We start from the raw sequence: 20,180 nt of genomic DNA on the forward strand, positions 1-20,180 counted from the left end.
AAGTTGAGGCCCTTTGGTGCCCATTGCTGTACTAGACCTGCGCCTCGAATGCAGCTCTCTCTCTCTGCTGCTCGGGAGCCCTTCTATCCCTTCTTCCTCCTCTACCTCGCCTTCCCGCCAAGGCATTTTAAAATAACAATTGTATTGAGGTATAATTCACATATCAAAACATTTGCCCATTTAAAGTATAGAACGTTTTTGGTATACTGAGTTGTGCAACTACAGCAATTTCAGAACAATTTCATCACCCCAAAAAGAAACCCTGTACCCAGTAGCAGCCATTCCCCATTTCCCCCCAATCCCCCAGCCCTAGGAAACCATCAGCCTAGATCTGCTTTTTCTGCATATTTCATATAAATGGAATCATACAATAGGTGGTTCTTTGTGACTGGCTTCTTTCACTTAGCATAATGTTTTCAAGGCCCATCCATGTTCTAGCCCTAGAGATCACTGAGCGGTTCTGGTCACAGTAGGTGGAAAAAAGAAGCAGAAGGAAGAATGGGAAAGAGAATTTGGAGGGTCACAGCACAGCAGCACAATGAAATGAAGGCGAGAATCCCTCCCATGTACCACACACCCAGGCAGGCTGCATCTACTCATTACTTCATCTCATTTAACCTTCATAGCCTGGGAGCATCACTATCCCCAGTTCAGAAGAGGATTTCAGTAGCTTTTCCAAGGGAATGCAAGTCATAAGGGGCAGAACCAGACCATTGTCTTTCATTCCACCAGATCCCATCTGGAGCTGTCATATTCTGAAGGTGGGGATTTTACAGCCATTGTGGTGGGTGGCTTCTGGCCAATCTTTAAAAGGTGGTGGTCACTTTCTAAAGTCATTAAAAAAGTGCTCTTAAGTCATTTCACTTCCTTATCTCCGAGCTTCCTCATTCAACACCCACACATTCCTCACTGCATTGCTACCTGTAAGAGCAAAGGAAGAAAAAGACCTACACGTCCAGTGTAGGGGACTGGATAAAGTGTGGCACGTCAATGCCTCGTCTACGGCTGGAAAATAAACTATCAGGGGATAATCTCAAGATACATGCAGTGAACAAAAACCATGTACAGGACAGTGTGTATGCTATGCTACCATTTGTATGAAAAGTAGGTGTGTGGGGAGGAAGTGGAGAATAAACACACCCACACGGATTTGCCAGAAATCTCAAAAAATCATAAAACCTGGTTGCCTGTGTGGAGGGGAACTGCGTGACTGACGCCAGTCGTGGGAAGAAACTTCCTTCTTCAGCTTTTTGAATCTTTTAACTTTTGAACCATGTAACCGTCTTACCTATGCAAACACACATATATATTTTAAAACCCACTCCTGCATTCAACAAGTATTAGTGAGCCACTAGAGCATAGCAGGTGCTAGTCTAGGTGCTGGAAATACAGCTATGAACAAGACCAAACAAAAAAATGGAAAAGGCTCTTGTAGATTCACACCCCCTTGTTTCTGAGTGTCTAAAGGACCAGCGCAAAGGCCAGCTTCTCTGACACCAGTCGTAACTCCTTTGTGAGCAGGAATCTTCCTCTCCTTTGCTCTGATTTTCGTCAGCATTTACAGTCTGCATCACACTTAACAATGAATTACCTGCCCCTTTGTTTTGCTTGCTGTTGCTTCAGGAGTGCTCAACGTTGATCACCCTAATTCAGCTGCTGTCACCATTCACACACATAATTATCCAAGATATTCCTGGAACCCAAGAAGTATCCCACCTCTCCATTCCCATCACCCACTTGTTCTCACTGCCACTATCTGGGGGACATGGGAAGAGCAACCCCACCTGTCTTAGCATGGTTAAGAAAATGAGCCTGGGTCTACCTCCTGCTGTTCTTTTGTTTTTTCCAGATTGGGCAAAACACTTAACCTGGGTGTGTACCTCAAATTTCTCATCTATAAAGTGGGGAAATGACAGGACTATGTCAAGGACAGTTGTGATAATTAAATGAATTAGTATAGAAAGCACTTCTAACAGTGTTAGGCACATCGAAAGCTCTACGTGAATTTTGTTAAATGCTGCTATTATCGTGAGTCATTCCTTCCCCACCTGCCATCCCCTGCCCCTCAGGTTCAGCCAAACTTAACTCCTTCATCTCTGGAATACATCATATACTCGCAAGCATCTGTACCTTTATCCTCAGGCTGGTCTGAAATAGATGCTCTTGCCTTTCCTGCCTGCTTGGTCAGGCTGGGCTGTCCACATAACTCTCCTCTCCTCCCCAGGCTTAATACACTTCCAGCAAAACACTTTATTTACATGGGTGTCTCCCCTGGTAATCATGAGCTCTGCCAAGAGAGGGCCTGTGTCACCTTCATTTTTTAACCCATCAGCCAGAGGGAGGGGGGCGTCTGAAGGGGAAAGACAGGACCACCATTTAATTTATTTTTTAAATTAATTAATTAATTAATTATAGTTTGGCTCTGTTGGGTCTTTGTTGCTGTGCATGGGCTTTCTCTAGTGGCGAGTGGGGGCTACTCTTCGTTGCAGTGTGCGGGCTTCTCATTGCACGGGCTCTAGGCATGCAGGCTTCAGTAGTTGCAGCATGTGGGCTCAGTAGTTGTGGCTCACGGTCTCTATAGAGTGCAGGCTCAGTTGTGGTGCAGGGGCTTAGTTGCTCCGAGGCATGTGGGATCTTCCTGGACCAGGGTTCGTACCCATGTGCCCTGCATTGGCAGGCGGATTCTTAACCACTGCGCCACCAGGGTAGTCAGGACCACCATTTTAGAACAAGCCTGCCATTCACAAATGACCTTGGACATACCTCCAGGTGCGTTATCCCATTTTGACATATCTTCGTTTTAAAAAAAAAAATACTGGGGGCCTCAAAAAAATGGAAGTCTACAGCAGGGATCCACATACTTCTTTAAAAAATTGAAGTATAGTTGCTTTATAATATTGTGTTAGTTTCAGATGTACAGTAAAGTGAGTCAGTTGTACATATATATATTTTTTCAGATTCTTTTCCACTAGAGTTTATCACAAGATATTATTTCCCTGTGCTATACAGGAAATCCTTGTGGTTTATTTTATATATAGTGGTGTGTATGTTAATCCCATACTCCTAATTTATTCCTCCTCCCCCCCTTCCCCTTTGGTAACCATAAGTTTGTTTTCTACATACTTTTTAGGTAAAGGACCATATAGTAACTATTTTAGTTACTATATGTGTGGGCCTTATGGCCTCTGTTGCAGCTCCTGAACTCTGCCCTTGTATTTCCAACGCAGCTACAAACAGTGCATAAAGGACTGGTGTCTCCAGCCAAAGCGGCGAGGCCAGGTAGGAATCAGGGGACTGTGAAGTCACAAACGGCGACCGAGCCAGTTGTAGAAGATCAAATCCCTCGGGGTATTGCACTCAGTACACTCTGATTAATCACACGCAATACTAAAGGGAAGAAAGGACTTCACGAACAGCTCCGAGAAGAGACGCAGGAAGGTAGGTGTCCTCCAGGCAGGCGGCAGGCACAGGTACTGGACCTTGGATTCAGCAAGGATCGTGGGGCCGGCTCTCTCAGCAATCTCCTTCTGCTCTGCCGGCCCCCAGGGAAGCTTCCGACACCAGCAGAGTCTGGAGCGCAGGGTGCGCTCCGAAGAGACCCCTCTCCAGCAAGTGTGCTCTGACCCCATCTCTGATGAGGTACAGTCCCTAGGCCGTAGCGGTTACACCCCAGGAATGTGCCTCATCGGCCAGGTGCACCGTCTGAACCCTAAGTCTTTCCACGGACATTTCAAACCAACTTACCTACCTAATTTCACACTCATTACCTTAAGTTACGGATTCCAAGTCTTACATCAGACATTTAGAAACAATCAAGACGGGCGCCATGTTGGCCACACTGTGACTCCCTCTTGCCTTTCCTATTTCTAACAAATCATACGTTCTAAACTCTACAAGCAGGAATCATAATATCACATTACAACAACTGGGGGTAGATGTGCTCCAATAAAACTTCATTTATGGACACCGAAATTTGCATTTCATGAAAATTTCATATGTCACAAAAATTCTACTTTTGACTTTTGATTCACCTTCAACCATTTAAAAATGTAGAACCCATTCTTACCTCACAGGCCATACAAAAACATATGGTCGGCTGAGTTTGACGTACAGGCCTGTAGCTGAAGGACTTCTGGTGCAAAGGGTTTTCCTCCTGCTTCTAAGAGGACTTGGGGAAATGGTGTTTCCAAGGACCCATAAAATTAGGGTAATCCTTTTTAGCAAGTAAAAGTACTAAACACCTAGTTAAATTTGAATTTCAGATAAACAAAGAATAATCTTTTTTAATGTATGTTCTACGTGTATTTTATCTAGTACTCCTACTTCAAAGAGCATAGTACAGTTGTCCCCGGGTATCCCCAGGGAACTGGTTCCAGGAGCCCCCGTGGATACCAAAATCCCAGGATGCTCAAGGCCCTTACATAAAATGGTGCAGTCCAGTGAATACAGGAGGCCCTCGGAATACCTGGATGCCAAACCCACAGGTACAGGGGCCCGCCTGTACTTTCTAGGTGTAAGAATACCAATCTCACCCTCTACCCCCGCCCCCTCCAGCCTACGGAAGCCAGCCATAAGAGTACGCATGTTCCCACGTGGAGATCCCTTTGAGCTTGCCGAATGCGTGGGAGAGCGCAGACACTGCCTGTCAATCACTGAGGAAGGGGGCGGGTTTTCCGGGTAGGAAATGGGGCTTGAAAGGGGGAAGGGAGAAGACTCCTTGCCCGGCCCGGGGCGCCTCCCACCGGTGCAAAAGGGAAGGATGGCGCCAGTCACGTGGGGCAAACCTACTGGCTGGCCGGGAAGGGGAGGCGCTGGGTAAAGATGGCGTCTACGGTGGTGGGGCAAGCCTGTCTGTGGGGTGGGAGGGCCCCAGCCAAGCTCCCTTTTCCTTGAGGTGTCTAGGAAGAGGAATAGGTGATTACACTTTGCAAGCCAGAGCGTGTAGATTCGTGGCACTCTGATTATTTCTTTGTTGGTTTCCCCAACTTTTATTAGTGTTTGTAAATAATAATAAAAATACCCCAGCCTTGTCTCATTAAGGTTCCTGGAGGCAAAGAAGGGCTTCGTATTCCTCCTGAGCCCATGAAAGCAGGAGGAACGCTTCCACTAAGCACAGTGTAGGGCAGCAAGCAATGATGGGGATGGAGGAAATAGGCACCCCAGGGATGAACATTTAAGGACAGAATCGAGGCTGCATTAGTGCCCCCATAATGAGACAGTCCCAGTCCCCCCTTGGGAGATTTATTTCTAGTTTGTATCAGTTTATCACCCCTTCATGATTTGGTTCATTAACCCAAATACTGCTCTCCTGAAAGCTTGCTTCTTCCAGGAAGCTTCCCTCCCCACTCTCTTGTAAACTCTTGATATCACTCTTAATGTCACCTTTCAATTGGCAATGAATCCTGAACTCAAGACATCTGTTGAACTGAACTGTTACTGATGTTTTATCTGGTGAAATATTTAACTCCGTTGTCTTGTTTTCCCGGCACTAGGAACATAATGCTTTGTAGTGTTCCTGAAGTCATGTTTTGTTAAGGGTATTTTAGCCCTTCACTTCACATCAGCCGGCTCTAGCAATAACTGCATTATCAACTTGAAGCAATATTTATCAATAGTAGTATAGAAATATATAAATGAATGTAATTGTCATTTCATAGTTGCGGGTGGTTTTTAAATAATTTGTGTCAGAAATGGCTATGATTACAGTTAGTCTAATTCTTGGCATCAAATACCATAGTCATCCTCACTGTTTTGCTTCTTGAGTAATCATTCTTTCTTCTGGAATTAGATGAATTTTTGTTTTCTTAATAGATCTCTAAAACTCAGTGTAGTTTTCTTCCATACCCTGGTAGAAACCTGACAAGGGCGTCTTTAAAAAAAAAAAAAATTGATAAAATACATAATAGCTGATATATATGTCTGCTAAAGGTTTCAATTTTTAAACTTTGAATCAGCCACAAAATGTTCATTTTACTATTCCCAACTCTCTACCTCATGTAGCTGGCCTATGGTAAATATACAAGCCTACTTACATTGTTATTTATCCCAGGAGTATTAACACTGCTAATCTATCTGTTTGTCTTGTTTTTGTTTTGTTAGCCAACTGAGAAATCCGCAAGTTAGTGGCTGTTGAACCCAATGGGAGATGTATCTGACCTCCTTTGTTGATATACACTTTAACTTCCAATTAATTTGAAACTTTTAAATGAAATTTTATTTCAGGATTTGTTTTCACTAGTTCTTCTGTCCTATTTTATCTATTACAGCAGAAGTCACGGACAAACTCTTGCAAGAGCCTCAATTTACAAGAGCATCAATTGTATAAGTACTTAAATAAATAGATGGTAATTTGGGTGAATTGTTAAATTTAAAAAGTCATCATCTTTGCTTTTAAATGGCCAGTTAAAATAGGGTATTTGTAAATTATACTCTGAAGTAGCAAGCTGACATTTGTTGGCTCTTTACAAATATCAAACAGTAAATGTATGTTGTTACTTTTTCCCCATCAAATTAAACTTTGTAAAATAAATATTTTTTAACCAGATTTATTGTTGAAATTTTGAGCAATTGGGCCTACCAGAAAAACTCATGATGGTAAAAGCCATTTCTTTTTTTCTTTCAGGGTAAAATGGAAAAGGGTCAGTATGCTGCTAATTTCAGAACAGCAGTTAATACTGAAAAGTCATCTACAATTATCTTGAAAATATATTTTTTAATTTTTCTGGATTATGAGTGCATTTTCTCTAGATCACTTCATTTCACTTGTATCATGTCCAATGATTTTTCTAAGTAACTTAGGCTTTCCTCCTTAAATGTCAAAACTTCCATTTTAACCATTTTTATTGGGAAAAATTCTAGCATATTTATACTCTTCTTAAACAGAGAGTAAGGAACTGAACGTGATTTAATCTTTTGCTGATAACTCATTGAGCATTACTTGTGAAAATCCATCATTGTGTAGTCATAAAACAGTGATGCTCCCAAAGCTAACTGTAGGCAGTAGACCTGTGCCCTGAGTAACACAGACCAGCCTTCCCTACCTATGTCTGTGCTGTCTCCTCCCTCCCATCAGCTCTAACCATTGCTGCTCTGCCCGTGTGCTGCTTGTGACGTGCCCCCTTATTGTGTCCTTTGGTCTTCCTAAGAGCCTGAGACTGGCTCCAGATACTCCGCTAGTGTGAGGATCATATGCTTCGTGACAGATGTTTGCTACTCAGAGGTTCTGTCACTTATTTCCAGGTTCCAGGCTGGGCTCCTAATTACTGTTGTTGGGAGCAGTTTACTTGAGAGGAACTCGCAAACTGCCCAGATTCTAAAACCTGCCTCCTTGTTCCCCCTCATCCTCTATCTGTGCTTCAGAATTCCTCTGATAGAATTCCAAATCAACAATAGTTCACTCTTAGATGGTGCTTATTCTCTTGCAGGCACTCGCCTAAGCCCTTTACGTACATCAATCATTGCATCTTTACAACACTTCTCAGGTTTTTTGCAATTTCCAGATGAAGAAAGGGAGGCACAGAGAGGGTAAGTGACCTGCCCACGGCACACAGCTGGTAAGTGACCAAGCTAGGACTCTGTACAGGCAGCCTGACTGCAAGGCCTGCATTCCTTTATACCACACTTTCCAGGATTCTGACTGCCTTCATCTGTCTGTGTGGACGTTGGTGGGAACTGGAATTCGTAGAGGAAGGTTGTCTGGTAATGAGGTTTCACTGCTGCAGCCTCAGGCGCAGCCATCTTCCTGAACAAGTAGGCCCCTGCCAGCATTATCTGCTTTCATATTTCTCCCTCTCTGCCTATCCAAACTGTAGTTAGAATCAGCTACGAACAATGATCCAGTATTTTCTGTGTGGCAGGCATGGTTCTAGGCATCTTACAAACAGCTCTGATCATTATGATATTGTCATCTCCTCACAAAGACGAAGGCTCAGAGACGTTAAGCGACTTGTTCAAATCCCACAGTGATTGGCGGGCCTGCCACTTTCATTCTTCCGACACCTCAAGGACAAAAGCCTCCATCATTCTCCATTTGCCTATAGGATAGAAGCCAAATTCCTCACTGGCAGGCAAGGTGCCATGCTATCTTTCCAACCTTATCTCCCACTGGGCTCCAGCTTGACTCCTCTGTTCCAGACAGACATGTCTGTGCCCTCTCCCCCAACTCACAACCTCACTCCCCATACCCCCGCCATCCATCCTTTGTTCCCACGACCTAGAATGTCTTATTTTCTCCTTTGTGCCTGCTCAAGTCCTGTTCAGTCTTCCCTCTCACTGAGGCTCCTCCTATCGTGAAATGCTTCAGGCCCTATGAGTCTCACTTCTCCCTGATTCCTGCTGTTCAGACCAGCCCCCGGGGGGCCAGATCATTCATTCAGGCCAGCTGACTCTCGGCTGCACACTTGGCAGGCACCTGAGCTAAATATTTTGACTCTGTAGTGTCTCGCTTCGTATATATAGTTAGAAGCCCCACAGGGAATTTTCCCCGTGACCTGTTGTACCAAGAACTGGGGCAAAAACTGCTTTGCGTGGACAAAATGCAAACTAGATGAAATTTATCATTGGTGTTTTCTAGTATAGGTTCCCCTCCCTGTAAGTTATTCTAGTAGGTGGAAGGTTATATGTATATGTACCCTGCTTTCTCACTACTCTTAAAATTTCAAATATGTAAATAATAAAAATGGCATACATATTACTGTGTGCTAGATACTTTTCTAAGCACCTCATGAGTATTAACTAAGTTAGTTTTCCTAACAATCCTTTGAGGTGGTTATTATTATTACCTTCCTTTTACAGATGAACTGAGTCGCAGAGAGGTTAAGAAACTTGCCTCAGATCACATGGCTGGCATTCAAAGCCAGGCATTTAATTATGGTGCTATGCTGCCTCACCAAGAAAATAAAGTATTATTTATTTCTGGTGACAGTAATGCCTAAGTGTTTTTAAAAAATCAGATAATAAAGTATATATGCACCACAGAGCTATGGTAACTGGAAAGCAAAACACATAATAATTTGTTGTGAAACCAGCTTGGGTTCCAATTTTAATGCTAAGAATGCTGGTGATCTGGGGTTGATCACAGGGCTGACACTGAGTCTGCTAGGCCCAAACTCAGATGTCATTTCTTACCACCCGGCTACAGGGGACGAAACAGGAGGGAGGACGCCAGAACGTGGGCCTCCTCCCAAACACACATACACACAAAGTATAAGGAGAAGCTCACCCATAATCCTATAACTCATAGAGAACTAAATAACGTAGTCAAGCAGATATCAATACACATTAGTTCCTATTTCAGAAATGGAACCACGTTGTACATCCTGAGTTTTTTTTTTCTTTTAGTTCAAAATTTTAAATAGCTTCATTGAGGTATAATATATAAACTATAAAATTCTTTTGTTTTAATCATACAAATAATTATAGTAAATTTACAGAGTTTTGCAACCATCACCATGATCCAATTTTAGACCATTGCATCACCCCTCCCAAAGATCCCTTAAACACATTTGTACTTACTCTCTATTCCCACCCCAACCCTGGCAACTGCTGTTTTCTCTCTATATTAATTTGCCTATTCTGAACATTTCATATAAATGGGAACATAGAAAAGAATCTGGCTTCTTTTACTTAGTATAATGTTTTCAAGTTTCATCCTTACTGTAGCATGTGTCAGTACATCATCCCTTTAATGACTGAATAATATTCCATTTTATGAATATACCATTTTTGTTTATTCATTCAACCATTAGTGGACATTTGCATTGTTTCAAATGGATAATGCTGCTTTGACATTCACATACATGTCTTCGTGTGGACATGTTTTCATTTCTCTGTGGTAGGTATCTAGGAATGAAATTGTTTGGTCAGATGGTAAAGTTTTCCAAAATGGCTGTGCCATTTTGCATTCCTACCACCAATACATGAGAATTCTAGTTTTTCCACATCCTAGCCAATACTTGCTACTGTCTTTGTTTTTGAGTATAGCCATCCTAGTGGGTGTGAAGTGGTATCTAATTGTTTTGATTTGCATTTTCCTAATGACTAATGATATCAAGCATCTTTCCCTGTGCTTTTTGGCTATTCGAACATTTTCTTTGGTGCACGTCCATTCAAAAATTTGCCCATTTTTCAATTGGGTTATTTGTCTTTTTATTATTGCATCACAAAAGTTCTTTATGTATTCCAGATAAAAGTCCTTTATCAGATATATGTCTTGTATTTTCACTTTCTTAATGGTGTCTTTAGAAGCACAAAGGTTTTGAATTTTGATGAAGTCAATTTATCAACGTTTTTCTTTCATCGCTTGTGCTTTTGGTGTCATATCGAAGAAGTCTTTGCCAAACCCTGCCATGTTCTAGAACTGAACTCCCTTCCTCCTCCCTTATCAGTATGCCCTGAACATCTTTCTACCTCAGTAAATACAGATCTGCATCATCATCCTTCATAGCTTTGTTTTGGCAAGAAGGGAGGGAAGAAAGGAGACAACAGAGCCAAACTACTAAAAATATCTGGGACCACTCTGTTCACCCTGGAGGTCTTCCCACTTTCCTTTTGGATTGTCTAGTGTCTGGTACTTCCTCTGTGGTTTGTGAATAAAAACTTGGTTAGGCTATTAACTTCATTACAACATTTTATGTTTTAATATCTTGGTCACACAGTTTCCTAGCCTCAAATTTTCTGTAGGCTTAAGTCTCTCCATCACAGATTCTAGTGAGGGGCTGCTCATAAGAAACATGTGTTCCCCTGTAATTTGGGATTTGACAGCTGCTGCTTCTGGCATTGACCTCATTCTCTGAAACTGGACTTGGCTTTGGGAATGATGCAGATTTAGTTAATGTATTAAAATGTAAATATGGAAAAAGAAAAGTAAATAGTAGATAACAGCAATTGGTATGTGTGTTTTAATGAAAGTCTTATGGATATTCCTGAACAAAATAGTGGTCATCATTTAACAAGGTCCAGATTGAGATGAATCGTTGCATCCTGGCCTCTGTCCGAAGTAAAGCTTCGCTGGCTTGATGGGTAGGATATGAGGTACCGTGAAAAGCTAGAAGCTTCTTTAGGAAATAATTTTCAGACTGAGAACACTAATGGAGAAAATCCAGGCTGAGGGAAAGAGCCTGTGAGAGGGGCCTCAGAATAAGAACGAGAAAGGCAGGTTAGAGGATTTTCAGTGCTGAAAATGCTAATCTGCTGAAAGAGAGGGTCAATGGGCAACCATTTTGATGAGAAGCCGAGTGGGGTGGCCAGGATCCTTTGGGGACCTAACCCCTAGGGTTGGGGCCAAGAATTTGGAACCAGAGTACACTGGGGAAAAGCAAGGAGAGTGAGGGAGAGATGTGAGGGCAGCCCCCTTGGCTGGACAATGGCCATTGCAAGGTTAGGGACGTGGCACCGAGCAAAGAGGTATGTAAAAGGTCAACAGAGAGCTCCTCCAAGCTGGTAACTATATGAGGCTGAGAAATGCAGAGGGAGATCATTCAAAGTCCTTTTAAGATGCAGCCTCAGGTCTTTAACTTTTGTTTTTCACATGGAAAACAATACCAAGCCACTGCAGGGGGCCAGCTGCTGTGTGCACGGAATATGGAATATACTGGAAGACTAAGAATCAGTGAGACCAGCTGGACGCTACCGCAGAGATTCAGATGCGAGAAGGGTTGGCCTTAGAGGCCCACTTGCGTGTGTAGGAAGAAATGATCAGCAGGCCTTAGGGCTGGATTGGCCGTGCAAGTGCAAAGAGAGAAGACAAACATGGTTGGGGGTGGAGGTGCAGGGAAGTCTGTAAGAGGATTTGGGTTTTTGGAGGACTAATTAAAATGCACAGATCTGAAGTACGGAATGAATTCTGAGAAATGTCTACATCCCACCCCCATCCCCAACAGAGGTTTTTAGAAGACCGGGTTTCCCGTGCCTGCAGGTCCTAAGCGAAGTTGCCTCAAAGGCCGGAAGCTGCATGCCCCTGAAGTAAGAAGCAAGAAGGACTGGAACTCCAGATTTGAAAGTTACCTGGAGCCAGCGGGTGGAAATCTTGTGAGCAAACGAACACAGGTGCAGGAAGAGGTAACTGGAAAACAGAAAGGCCCGATATGGGGCGCGCTTAACCCCCGAACACTGAGGAGCTTATTTGCTGATATAAGCGCAGAGACTTTTTTCAGGCCTTTCACCTCATACTTAATTCTCTTAAATGAGAAAGAAACCACTTTCTGGCTGGCTTCTGCCGAAGTCTGCCCTATCGACCTTGGAAAATGGCGTCCCTGGGGGGAAGGGAGCTGAAGGATCCCACAGGGTGGTCTGCCCCTCCTCCAAGCAGCCTGCACGACTACGATGCACAACAACCTTCTTGAGCTGGGAAGTCCAGCTTCCTCCGTGTAGCATGCTAGGGCAGCCCGGCCTGGGCACCTCTGAGCGAACAGGGATCACACAATCCCCGCGCACCTCTGCTTCGGGTGTGGGCTTGCAGTGGCCTGCAGCAATGCCCTCGGTGTTTGCAGCCCGTGCAAGCTTGCACGCAGCGGGAGCTCGGTGCCTAGACTTGGGGGGCGGTGGGCGTGGCCGCGCTCCCTCGCGCCTTCTCCCGCCCAGGCAATCCCGGGAACGTTCTGAAAAGTATCCAAAAGTTCTGCGCCGCGCGCGCGCAAAAAGGAAAAAAAAAACAAAAAACAAAACGGGCACAACCCCCCACCACTCTGGGCGTTGCGAGTCCCGACCTCGCCACTCCAGCTGCAGCGCGTACGCCTCCTGCGCCTTCTTCTCGGGAGCCTTGCCGTCGGCTGGGTGCTCCCCTTGCAGCCACCGGAGAGTCCCTGCGCGTCTCCTTGGGGCACCATGCCCAACGACGACGCATACAGCAAGCCTTCGCCACCGTCGGAGGCCCCGCACGCCCCTGGGGCACCACCGCAGGGCAAGGCCGGGGGCTTCGGCAAAGCGGCCGGGTCGCTGCTCGGGACCACGGGCGGCGCGGGCGCCGGGGGCAGCGGCAGCTGCGGCGGCTCAGACTCGGGGGCGTCGGGCATGGGCGCCGACGCGAGCAAGAAGTCTCCGCGGCTGCCCAAGTGCGCGCGGTGCAGGAACCACGGCTACGCGTCGCCGCTCAAGGGCCACAAACGCTTCTGCATGTGGCGGGACTGCCAGTGCAAGAAATGCAACCTGATCGCAGAGAGACAGCGCGTGATGGCCGCGCAGGTGAGTATGGGTGCCCCGGAACCGGGGTTCAGCCCGGAACTTTCTGGGTAAAGCCCCTCGGACCAGGCGGGCGCCACGCGGGGCGCGGGTTCGGGAAGAAGGCGGCGGTGCTTCCCGACAGCCGCGGCGCGCTCGGGTCCCGGGCTCCCAGCCACGTGCGGACGCCGCTCTCGGAGGGCCGGGACTCCTCTCCGATCCCGCAGACGGAGCAGGGAGGTACGGGGTTTACTCTGCTGCAGCGGCTCCGGATCCTTGACCTTCTCCCTCCAGCAGGAGTTGTGGGGTTCGCCATCCTGGGGGTCCCGGGGGTCCCGAGGATCCCCAGGATGTCTGATTTCCCTTTCAGAGCTGAGAGTTGCGGGGTTTGCCCTGCTGGGGAAGGCTCACCGGGATCTTCGACCCCGCTTCTGGCGGAGAGTTTCGCGGTTTGCGCCTTCGGGGGTCCCCGGGATCTCTGGCCTCGCTCTCTGAGCAGAGTTGGGGGGTTTGCCGCCTCGTGGTTCAGTGGGATCCCTGACTCCGCCTCGAGCAGGGAGGTTCGCTTATATTAGGGAGGGTGCCCGCTCCGGCTACTGGTTAGGGCGAGGCGGAGACCCGGCTGGCTGCTGCTTATCCGCAAAACGCGTCGAGAGGCTTTGTTTTTCTGGAAAAGGCGCTGTAACGGACGCCAGCGTGGCGTGGTCCTCGTTGTGCTCTTGGCGCACTTTTCGTATTCGCCCCGGTGGATCCAGGTTGAGTGTCTCAGCCATTTTGAGCACTACGGAAATTTCATTAGCCTTTTAAAATTTGCTGTCTCCACCGAAGTTTTTAAAGTACAAATTACTTTGAGTGTGTTTTAAAACACACCTAAGATTTTTTTTTAATCTACGCAGAGGAGTAGATGCAAGAGTTTGAGGTTTTGTCTACCGTTCATGGAAGTGTGTGAGTTTTTTAAAGCGTCCTAAGCTGGGCAGTAATTTACCACCTTCACGGAAATAGTTAACGTCGTTGGTATCCTAAAATGATTTTTAGAAGAGAATAATATACATTCTTTCCCTCTAAAAGTTGTTTCATCCTTTAAAACAGGTTATTTAAAGTGAAAAGGTACCAAAGAAATGTTTACTGTGTGCTACTTTTGGTTAGGAATGGGTAAATACCCCCCATTGAAAATGATTTAGGTAAGATCCTTGACCAGGAGTGCACAAATGCTTAGAGATTATACTTTTTATGTACCCAATTTTGAAATGTTTTAAACTAGATATATTTTGGCTTCACAGATTGCGCGTGCACTCATGGAAGTATAGGTTATTTTACTGAGTTTCTTTATAGACTCTTATTTTAATCTGTAATGGATGAAAAGAATACACTGAGTGTAGCATTAAAATGTATCACAATGAGTTTACTGAAAAAAAAACTTATGGACATTTAAATTGTATTTGTAGGTAGAAAAGTTTTCTGAACATTTAGCTGTTGGCTTTAATATTTAGTATGGAGAGTGTGCTTGGGAGGGGAATTGTCCTCAAAATGTAATAAAAATATATATCCAAGTAGGGCCATTAATTTTGAATAAGCTGTATTAGGTGTGGTAACTTGGAAGGAGGATGTTTGCTTTGTTAAAAACAAAAGCAACTCAAGATTACTTTTATAGTATGAAACTTCACTATTTTCCACACCAGGAGGTTTGTGCTGTGCTGAATGAAATCCTTTAACATTCATATAACAGGCATTTTTAGTCATTCTAAAATAGTTTGAAATTGATCTGACTCTAAAACAATTGCATTTTAAATCAATTGCCCCACCTTCTCCATTTAAATAACATTTCCTAAGAACGCTTGAGAGGTCTTTGTAAAAGTGTTTTAAGTTTATGGACTATGTAATACCCTGTATGTTTTGTGCATGCATGGGATTCGTGTAAACCAGGGTATAAATTTGCATTGACATACTTCACAAGTTCATGGGTATTCTTTTAAAAAATTTGTGGTCAAATCTTTAATATTCTGTTTCTAAACTTCTTGGTTAATAAGAAAATTCAAGAATTAAGCTTAATTATCTAATCTTAATTGATTATTCAAGGGTGTTTTTGAAGTTGAAGACTCCTCTTGTTAGGAGTAAAATTACTTCCAAATTAATCATTTTTCTAAATTTGGACTACGGTATTCGTAAGACAATGTGTAAATTGTAGTTGTGTTTCTGGTTTACCATTTTGATTTGAACTTTTGGCTTGTATTTGGGCCTCTGAGGTACAGGTGCTTCCTTTTCTCATTTCATTATTACCAATGGTCAGTTTCAACAGAAAGTCTCCATTTTTGTTATTTGTAGTAAGCCACAGTACAGTTTATTTTCTTGACACCTCTTTTTTCAACCTTAAACAATGTTATTTAAAAGAAGAGGGACCTTGAGGAGGGTCTTAGGTATGCTGCGTCCTTTCCAGCCCCCACTTGCGTCCCCTTCTCTCCTGCCTGGAATATCGCACGTGTCCTCTCCCTTTCTCTCCACCTCCAACCTCGCTCTCCTGAGACTTCAGCGCTGTGTTCCAGCCCCGTTTTCCCCATTACTTCTGTATGTGCTCCCTCCCCCACAGAGAACAGGGCTCTGCAAGGTTTCCTGAGCAGCCCCTGCCTTCCCTGCCTACCCTGCCCCCTTATTCCGTGTTGTTCTGCCCCTTCATCCTTGCCCGTCATCCTGCCCCACTCATCCTATTCTTCAAAGCCCTGTTCCAGTACCACCTGCAGCTTATACTTACACTTAAAGCCGTTTCTGCCCGAGTTTCTTCTGGAGGATCCGTGTATGCCTGTCCTGTGGTGTTTACCATGTTTTGTCTTGAGTTGCAGTTGCATGTTTGCCTGTTTCCTGCTTCTCCTTTTAAACAGTGAGTACCTTGGGATCTAATCTAACCTTACTGTATCTTGCTGGTCACTGTTCCCAGTACAGCAGCCTTTGACACATCTGTGGAAGGAAAGAGTGAGTGACCCCATTCTCCTTCCTTCCTAGTCTCTCAGTGCTGGCTTCTCCTCACGTTGAATGCCTCTGCTGACTCCACAGCTTCTCCTCATCCAGCCTTTCCTGCTGGTCTACGTACTCACTTGTTTAAGGGATATTTTTTGAGTGCTTTTACTGTGGGCCAGGGACTCTGGCTGGAAACCATTTCTCAGCTTTGGCTGCATCTCAGAGTTACCTGGGTAGCTTTAAAAAGCAAGGAGGGGGGCTTCCCTGGTGGCGCAGTGATTGAGAGTCCGCCTGCCGATGCAGGGGACGCGGGTTCGTGCCCCGGTCCGGGAGGATCCCACGTGCCGCGGAGCGGCTGGGCCCGTGAGCCGTGGCCGCTGAGCCTGTGCGTCCGGAGCCTGTGCTCCGCAACGGGAGAGGCCACAGCAGTGGGGGGCCCGCGTACCACAAAAAAAAAAAAAAAAAAAAAAGCAAGGAGGGATTCTCAGGCCTCACCCTGGGGTGGGTGGGGCTTCCGTGGCTTTGGCAAAGCTGCACCGAGTGACTCTGGGGTGCTGAGGGTGACCCACTGCCCTGTGCTTCCAGGTGGCCCTGAGACGGCAGCAGGCCCAGGAGGAGGAATTGGGCATCAGCCACCCCATCGCCCTGCCCAGCACGGCCGAGCTGCTCGTCAAGAGAGAGAACGACAGCAGCACCCCATGCCTGATGACTGAGAGCAGCAGCTCCTCGCAGCCCCTGCCGGCCAGCACCCCGTCCACGGCAGCGTCAGGTAACCCTGTGTCTGGGATGGAGGGATGAGAGGCGTGGCCACAAAAACAGAGTCTCCGGAAGGTCCTGAGCCCCAGAGCACATTCAGAGCTTAGAGGTTTCTTAAAAGATCCTCCCTTCTGAAGGTCTGTTTTTGACGGCCTCACAAAGGAGGTGGGCCTGAATTCTAAAACCAGAAGTTTGACGGCTTCACTTTTCTGTTGGTTATTTGTCAAGGGTGAATCTGGGCAGAGTCAGAATCTCAGAATCCCAGAGAAGTGAGAGTCCAGATTTCATCTCAGTCAGCCCTCTTTTCATTTGTGGGTCCTCTTGGTGGGAGCTAAAGATCCTTGTTTCCTAGAATGAAAGTCCATTTCTCCGGAAAGGACTGCAATCCCATTTGGGGAGAGTATCTAAAAAAGCCAAATCGTATGTGTCAGCTATCAGTGGATACTGGAATTGAGGCAAGGCGTATCCATTGGCTTAAATTCTCTCCCATGTAGTAAGATTATACCAGGGGCTGCATGTATGCTGATTCATTTCATTTCATTCTTAGAAGAAGGAGGTATTAATCCTATTTTATACCATGGGAAAATTGAGGTATAAAAATTTTAAGTGACTGGCTACATCTGAAGAACTAGAAAGTATCTGAATTGGTCCATCTGTCTTCAAAGCTCACTATGCTTACCGCACTGGGTCTCCAAATTGCCTCAAGAATTATGGTATTCTAGAGCTGCACTGTCCAGTATGGAAACCCTTAGCCACGTTTGGCTATTTAAGTTGATTACAGTGAAATAAAATATTCATCGAAAGAAGATATACAGATGGTCAAAAGCCCAAAGAAAAATGCTTGATATCATTAGTCATTAGGGAAATGCAAATCAAAACTATAATGAGATATCACCTCACACCCATTAGGATGACTACTATCAAAAAAACAGAAAATAACAATATTGGTGAGTATGTGGAGAAATTGGAACTTTTGTGCACAGTTGGTAGGAATGTAAAATGGTACAGCTGCTATGGAAAACAGTATGGTGGTTTCTCAAAAATTGAAAATAGAATTATCACATGATCCAGCCATTCCACTTCTGAGTACATACCCAAAAGAACTGAAAACAGCGTCTTAAAGAGATATTTGTATATCCATGTTCATAGCAGCATTATTCACAATAGCTAAAACGTGGAAGCAACTCAAGTGTCCACTGACAGATGAATGGTAAGCAAAATGTGGTAAAATATTACTTAACCTTGAAAAGGAGGGAAATTTTGACACATGCTACAATGTGGATGAACCTTGAGGACATTATGCTAAGTGAAACAAGCCAGTCACAGAAACACAAATACTGTATGATTCCACTCATACTTAGAGTAGTCAAAATCAGAGAGACAGAAGGTAGAATGGTGGTTGTCAGGGGCTGGGGGCAAGGGGGAATAGAGAGTTATTGTTTAATGAGTATAGGATTTCAGTTTTACAAAATGGAAAGAGCTATGGAGATGGATGGTGGTGATGGTTGCACAACATTATGAATGTAGTTAATGCCACTGAGCTGTGCCCTTAAAGATGGTTAAGATGGTAAATTTCATGTTGCGTGTATTTTAAGCACAATAAAACATAAAATTAAAAAATTTAAACATTTAATTCCTCAGTTGCACTAACCATATTTCAGGTGCTCAATAGGCACATATATAGCTAAGGCCTGCCATATTGGCAAGTGTGCATTTCCATTTCTCACAAAGTTCTATTTAATGGCACTGGTCTAGAATGCAGGGACTCTAAGAAATCCACCAGACAAAGATCTGTGACATCTTGTTGGCAAATGAAAACACATATTTCATATTAAACACATGTGCCGAGGTTCACAGAATCTTTTGAGCCTTCTAAGCCTCCATGAAATGGAGCCTTGCAGTGCGGTTCCTCTTAAGTAAGCTTTTCATGGGTTACTCAGTTTGCTGCGCTTAACCACCAGGCTAAAGTTGTCAGCTGCCTAGCTGTCATTTAACTAGCTGTGCAACTTGAGACAAGTCACTTTAGCTCTCTGGCCCTATTGTTTCCTCTTCTCAAAAATGAGGGATGAGGTCTTTGAGGCTTTTGAAGATTCTAGGAGCCTTGACCATTTTAAAGAAGAAGGTTAGCGGGCACCAAAGAAGGCAGGTGAGAGATAGACTTGTAATCTCTGCTGCAGGTTGGTGTGTTTGTGTATCTGTCCCTGTGTGTGTTACTGGGGCTACAGATTCTGTAGCTAACAAAGGGAATGGTATTATTTTCTTTTTTTTTTTTAGCTCAGTTGCTCATAATATATATTTACAGCAGTTTCTAAACTTTCCTTTTCTTAAGAAGGAAGGAGTATATCTGTCAGAAATATGATTCCTGCACTTTGGGATTTTAAGCTGTGTGTAAGGTTAATTACCAAATACTACCAGGTCAGGGCAGACCTGGTGGATTCAGCTGGAGGGACTGATAGGGGATGTTCCAGAGGAGTAAAGAGGGGAGTAACTCATTTGATGTTCACACACATCTTATAAAGTAGGAATTATTATTCCTATTTACAGATAAGGAAGCCAGTGGTAAGGAAACTGCCCCAGAATAAAGCTGAATTAAGCTGGGATTCAGCCTAGGTCTGTCTGGTCCCAAAGCCCATGAATTTCTTCACCTGCCTGTGAAGTGAGGCTGTGGGAATAGCTGCCGTGTTTCCTTGGAAAATGGACAGTTACGATTAGAGGTTATGGTTTAATCCTCAGAAGGGATTTAGGGCTGATGGGCAAATAGGAACACTGTTAGGAGCAGCTCCATTCTTGGCTGGCATGGAAGGTTGCAGCCACTGGTCTTCACGGGGAGAAATACAGGGACAGGCCCGTGATGGATAAATGTCAATGCTGGGCATTTGGTAGGGAGCCACAGGTGAACTTGGTGTAGCCTGCTGTCCCACATTGCACCTCAGTGGAAGGGGTGTCAGAGTTTGATAGCATACCCCAAGATAGCGAAGCCTTGGAGAAGGATTTCAGGCTAGATGGAGTTCAGAATGACAAAGAAGTTCTCGCAGGGCATTTCAGAATGGTGATAGGGAAAGTTACAAATAGAAGCAGCAGGGGAGCATGATAGAAAGTTCAGGGTCAAGGAGGATGTGACCAGATTCCCTTCTTTGCTTCTGGAGCTGATAGACCTTGGAGTCATTTTGGAGTCTTGAACCAACACTCCAGGGGAGCGGAGTGTGGGAGCCAGCAGTATGTGTTGCTCCCGTGCTCACGTATGGGCGGGGAGGCTATGCCTGCCCAAGACAGATGGGCCAGCTCATCTTGGTGGGGCAGGAGCCTCATCCATCATCATT

General features: G+C 44.9%; 1 protein-coding gene across 3 annotated transcripts in view; it reads left to right on the forward strand.

The window, feature by feature from the left end:
* The first annotated feature begins 12,722 nt into the window (after positions 1–12,722).
* DMRT1 (doublesex and mab-3 related transcription factor 1) overlaps positions 12,723–20,180 on the forward strand; it is a 108,142-nt gene continuing 100,684 nt past the window's right edge. For 2 of the 3 annotated variants that reach the window (XM_055087154.1, XM_028493905.2), the window contains exons 1-2: positions 12,823–13,179; positions 16,690–16,873. In XM_055087154.1, the coding sequence (XP_054943129.1) occupies positions 12,823–13,179; positions 16,690–16,873 (541 nt within the window). Of the gene's footprint in view, positions 13,180–16,689; positions 16,874–20,180 lie in introns of all 3 variants that reach the window. The other variant, XM_024126884.2, reaches the window with a different exon arrangement.

This window comes from Physeter macrocephalus, chromosome 9 (assembly GCF_002837175.3).
Source record: "Physeter macrocephalus isolate SW-GA chromosome 9, ASM283717v5, whole genome shotgun sequence".
In the NCBI taxonomy this organism is placed as follows: domain Eukaryota; kingdom Metazoa; phylum Chordata; class Mammalia; order Artiodactyla; family Physeteridae; genus Physeter; species Physeter macrocephalus.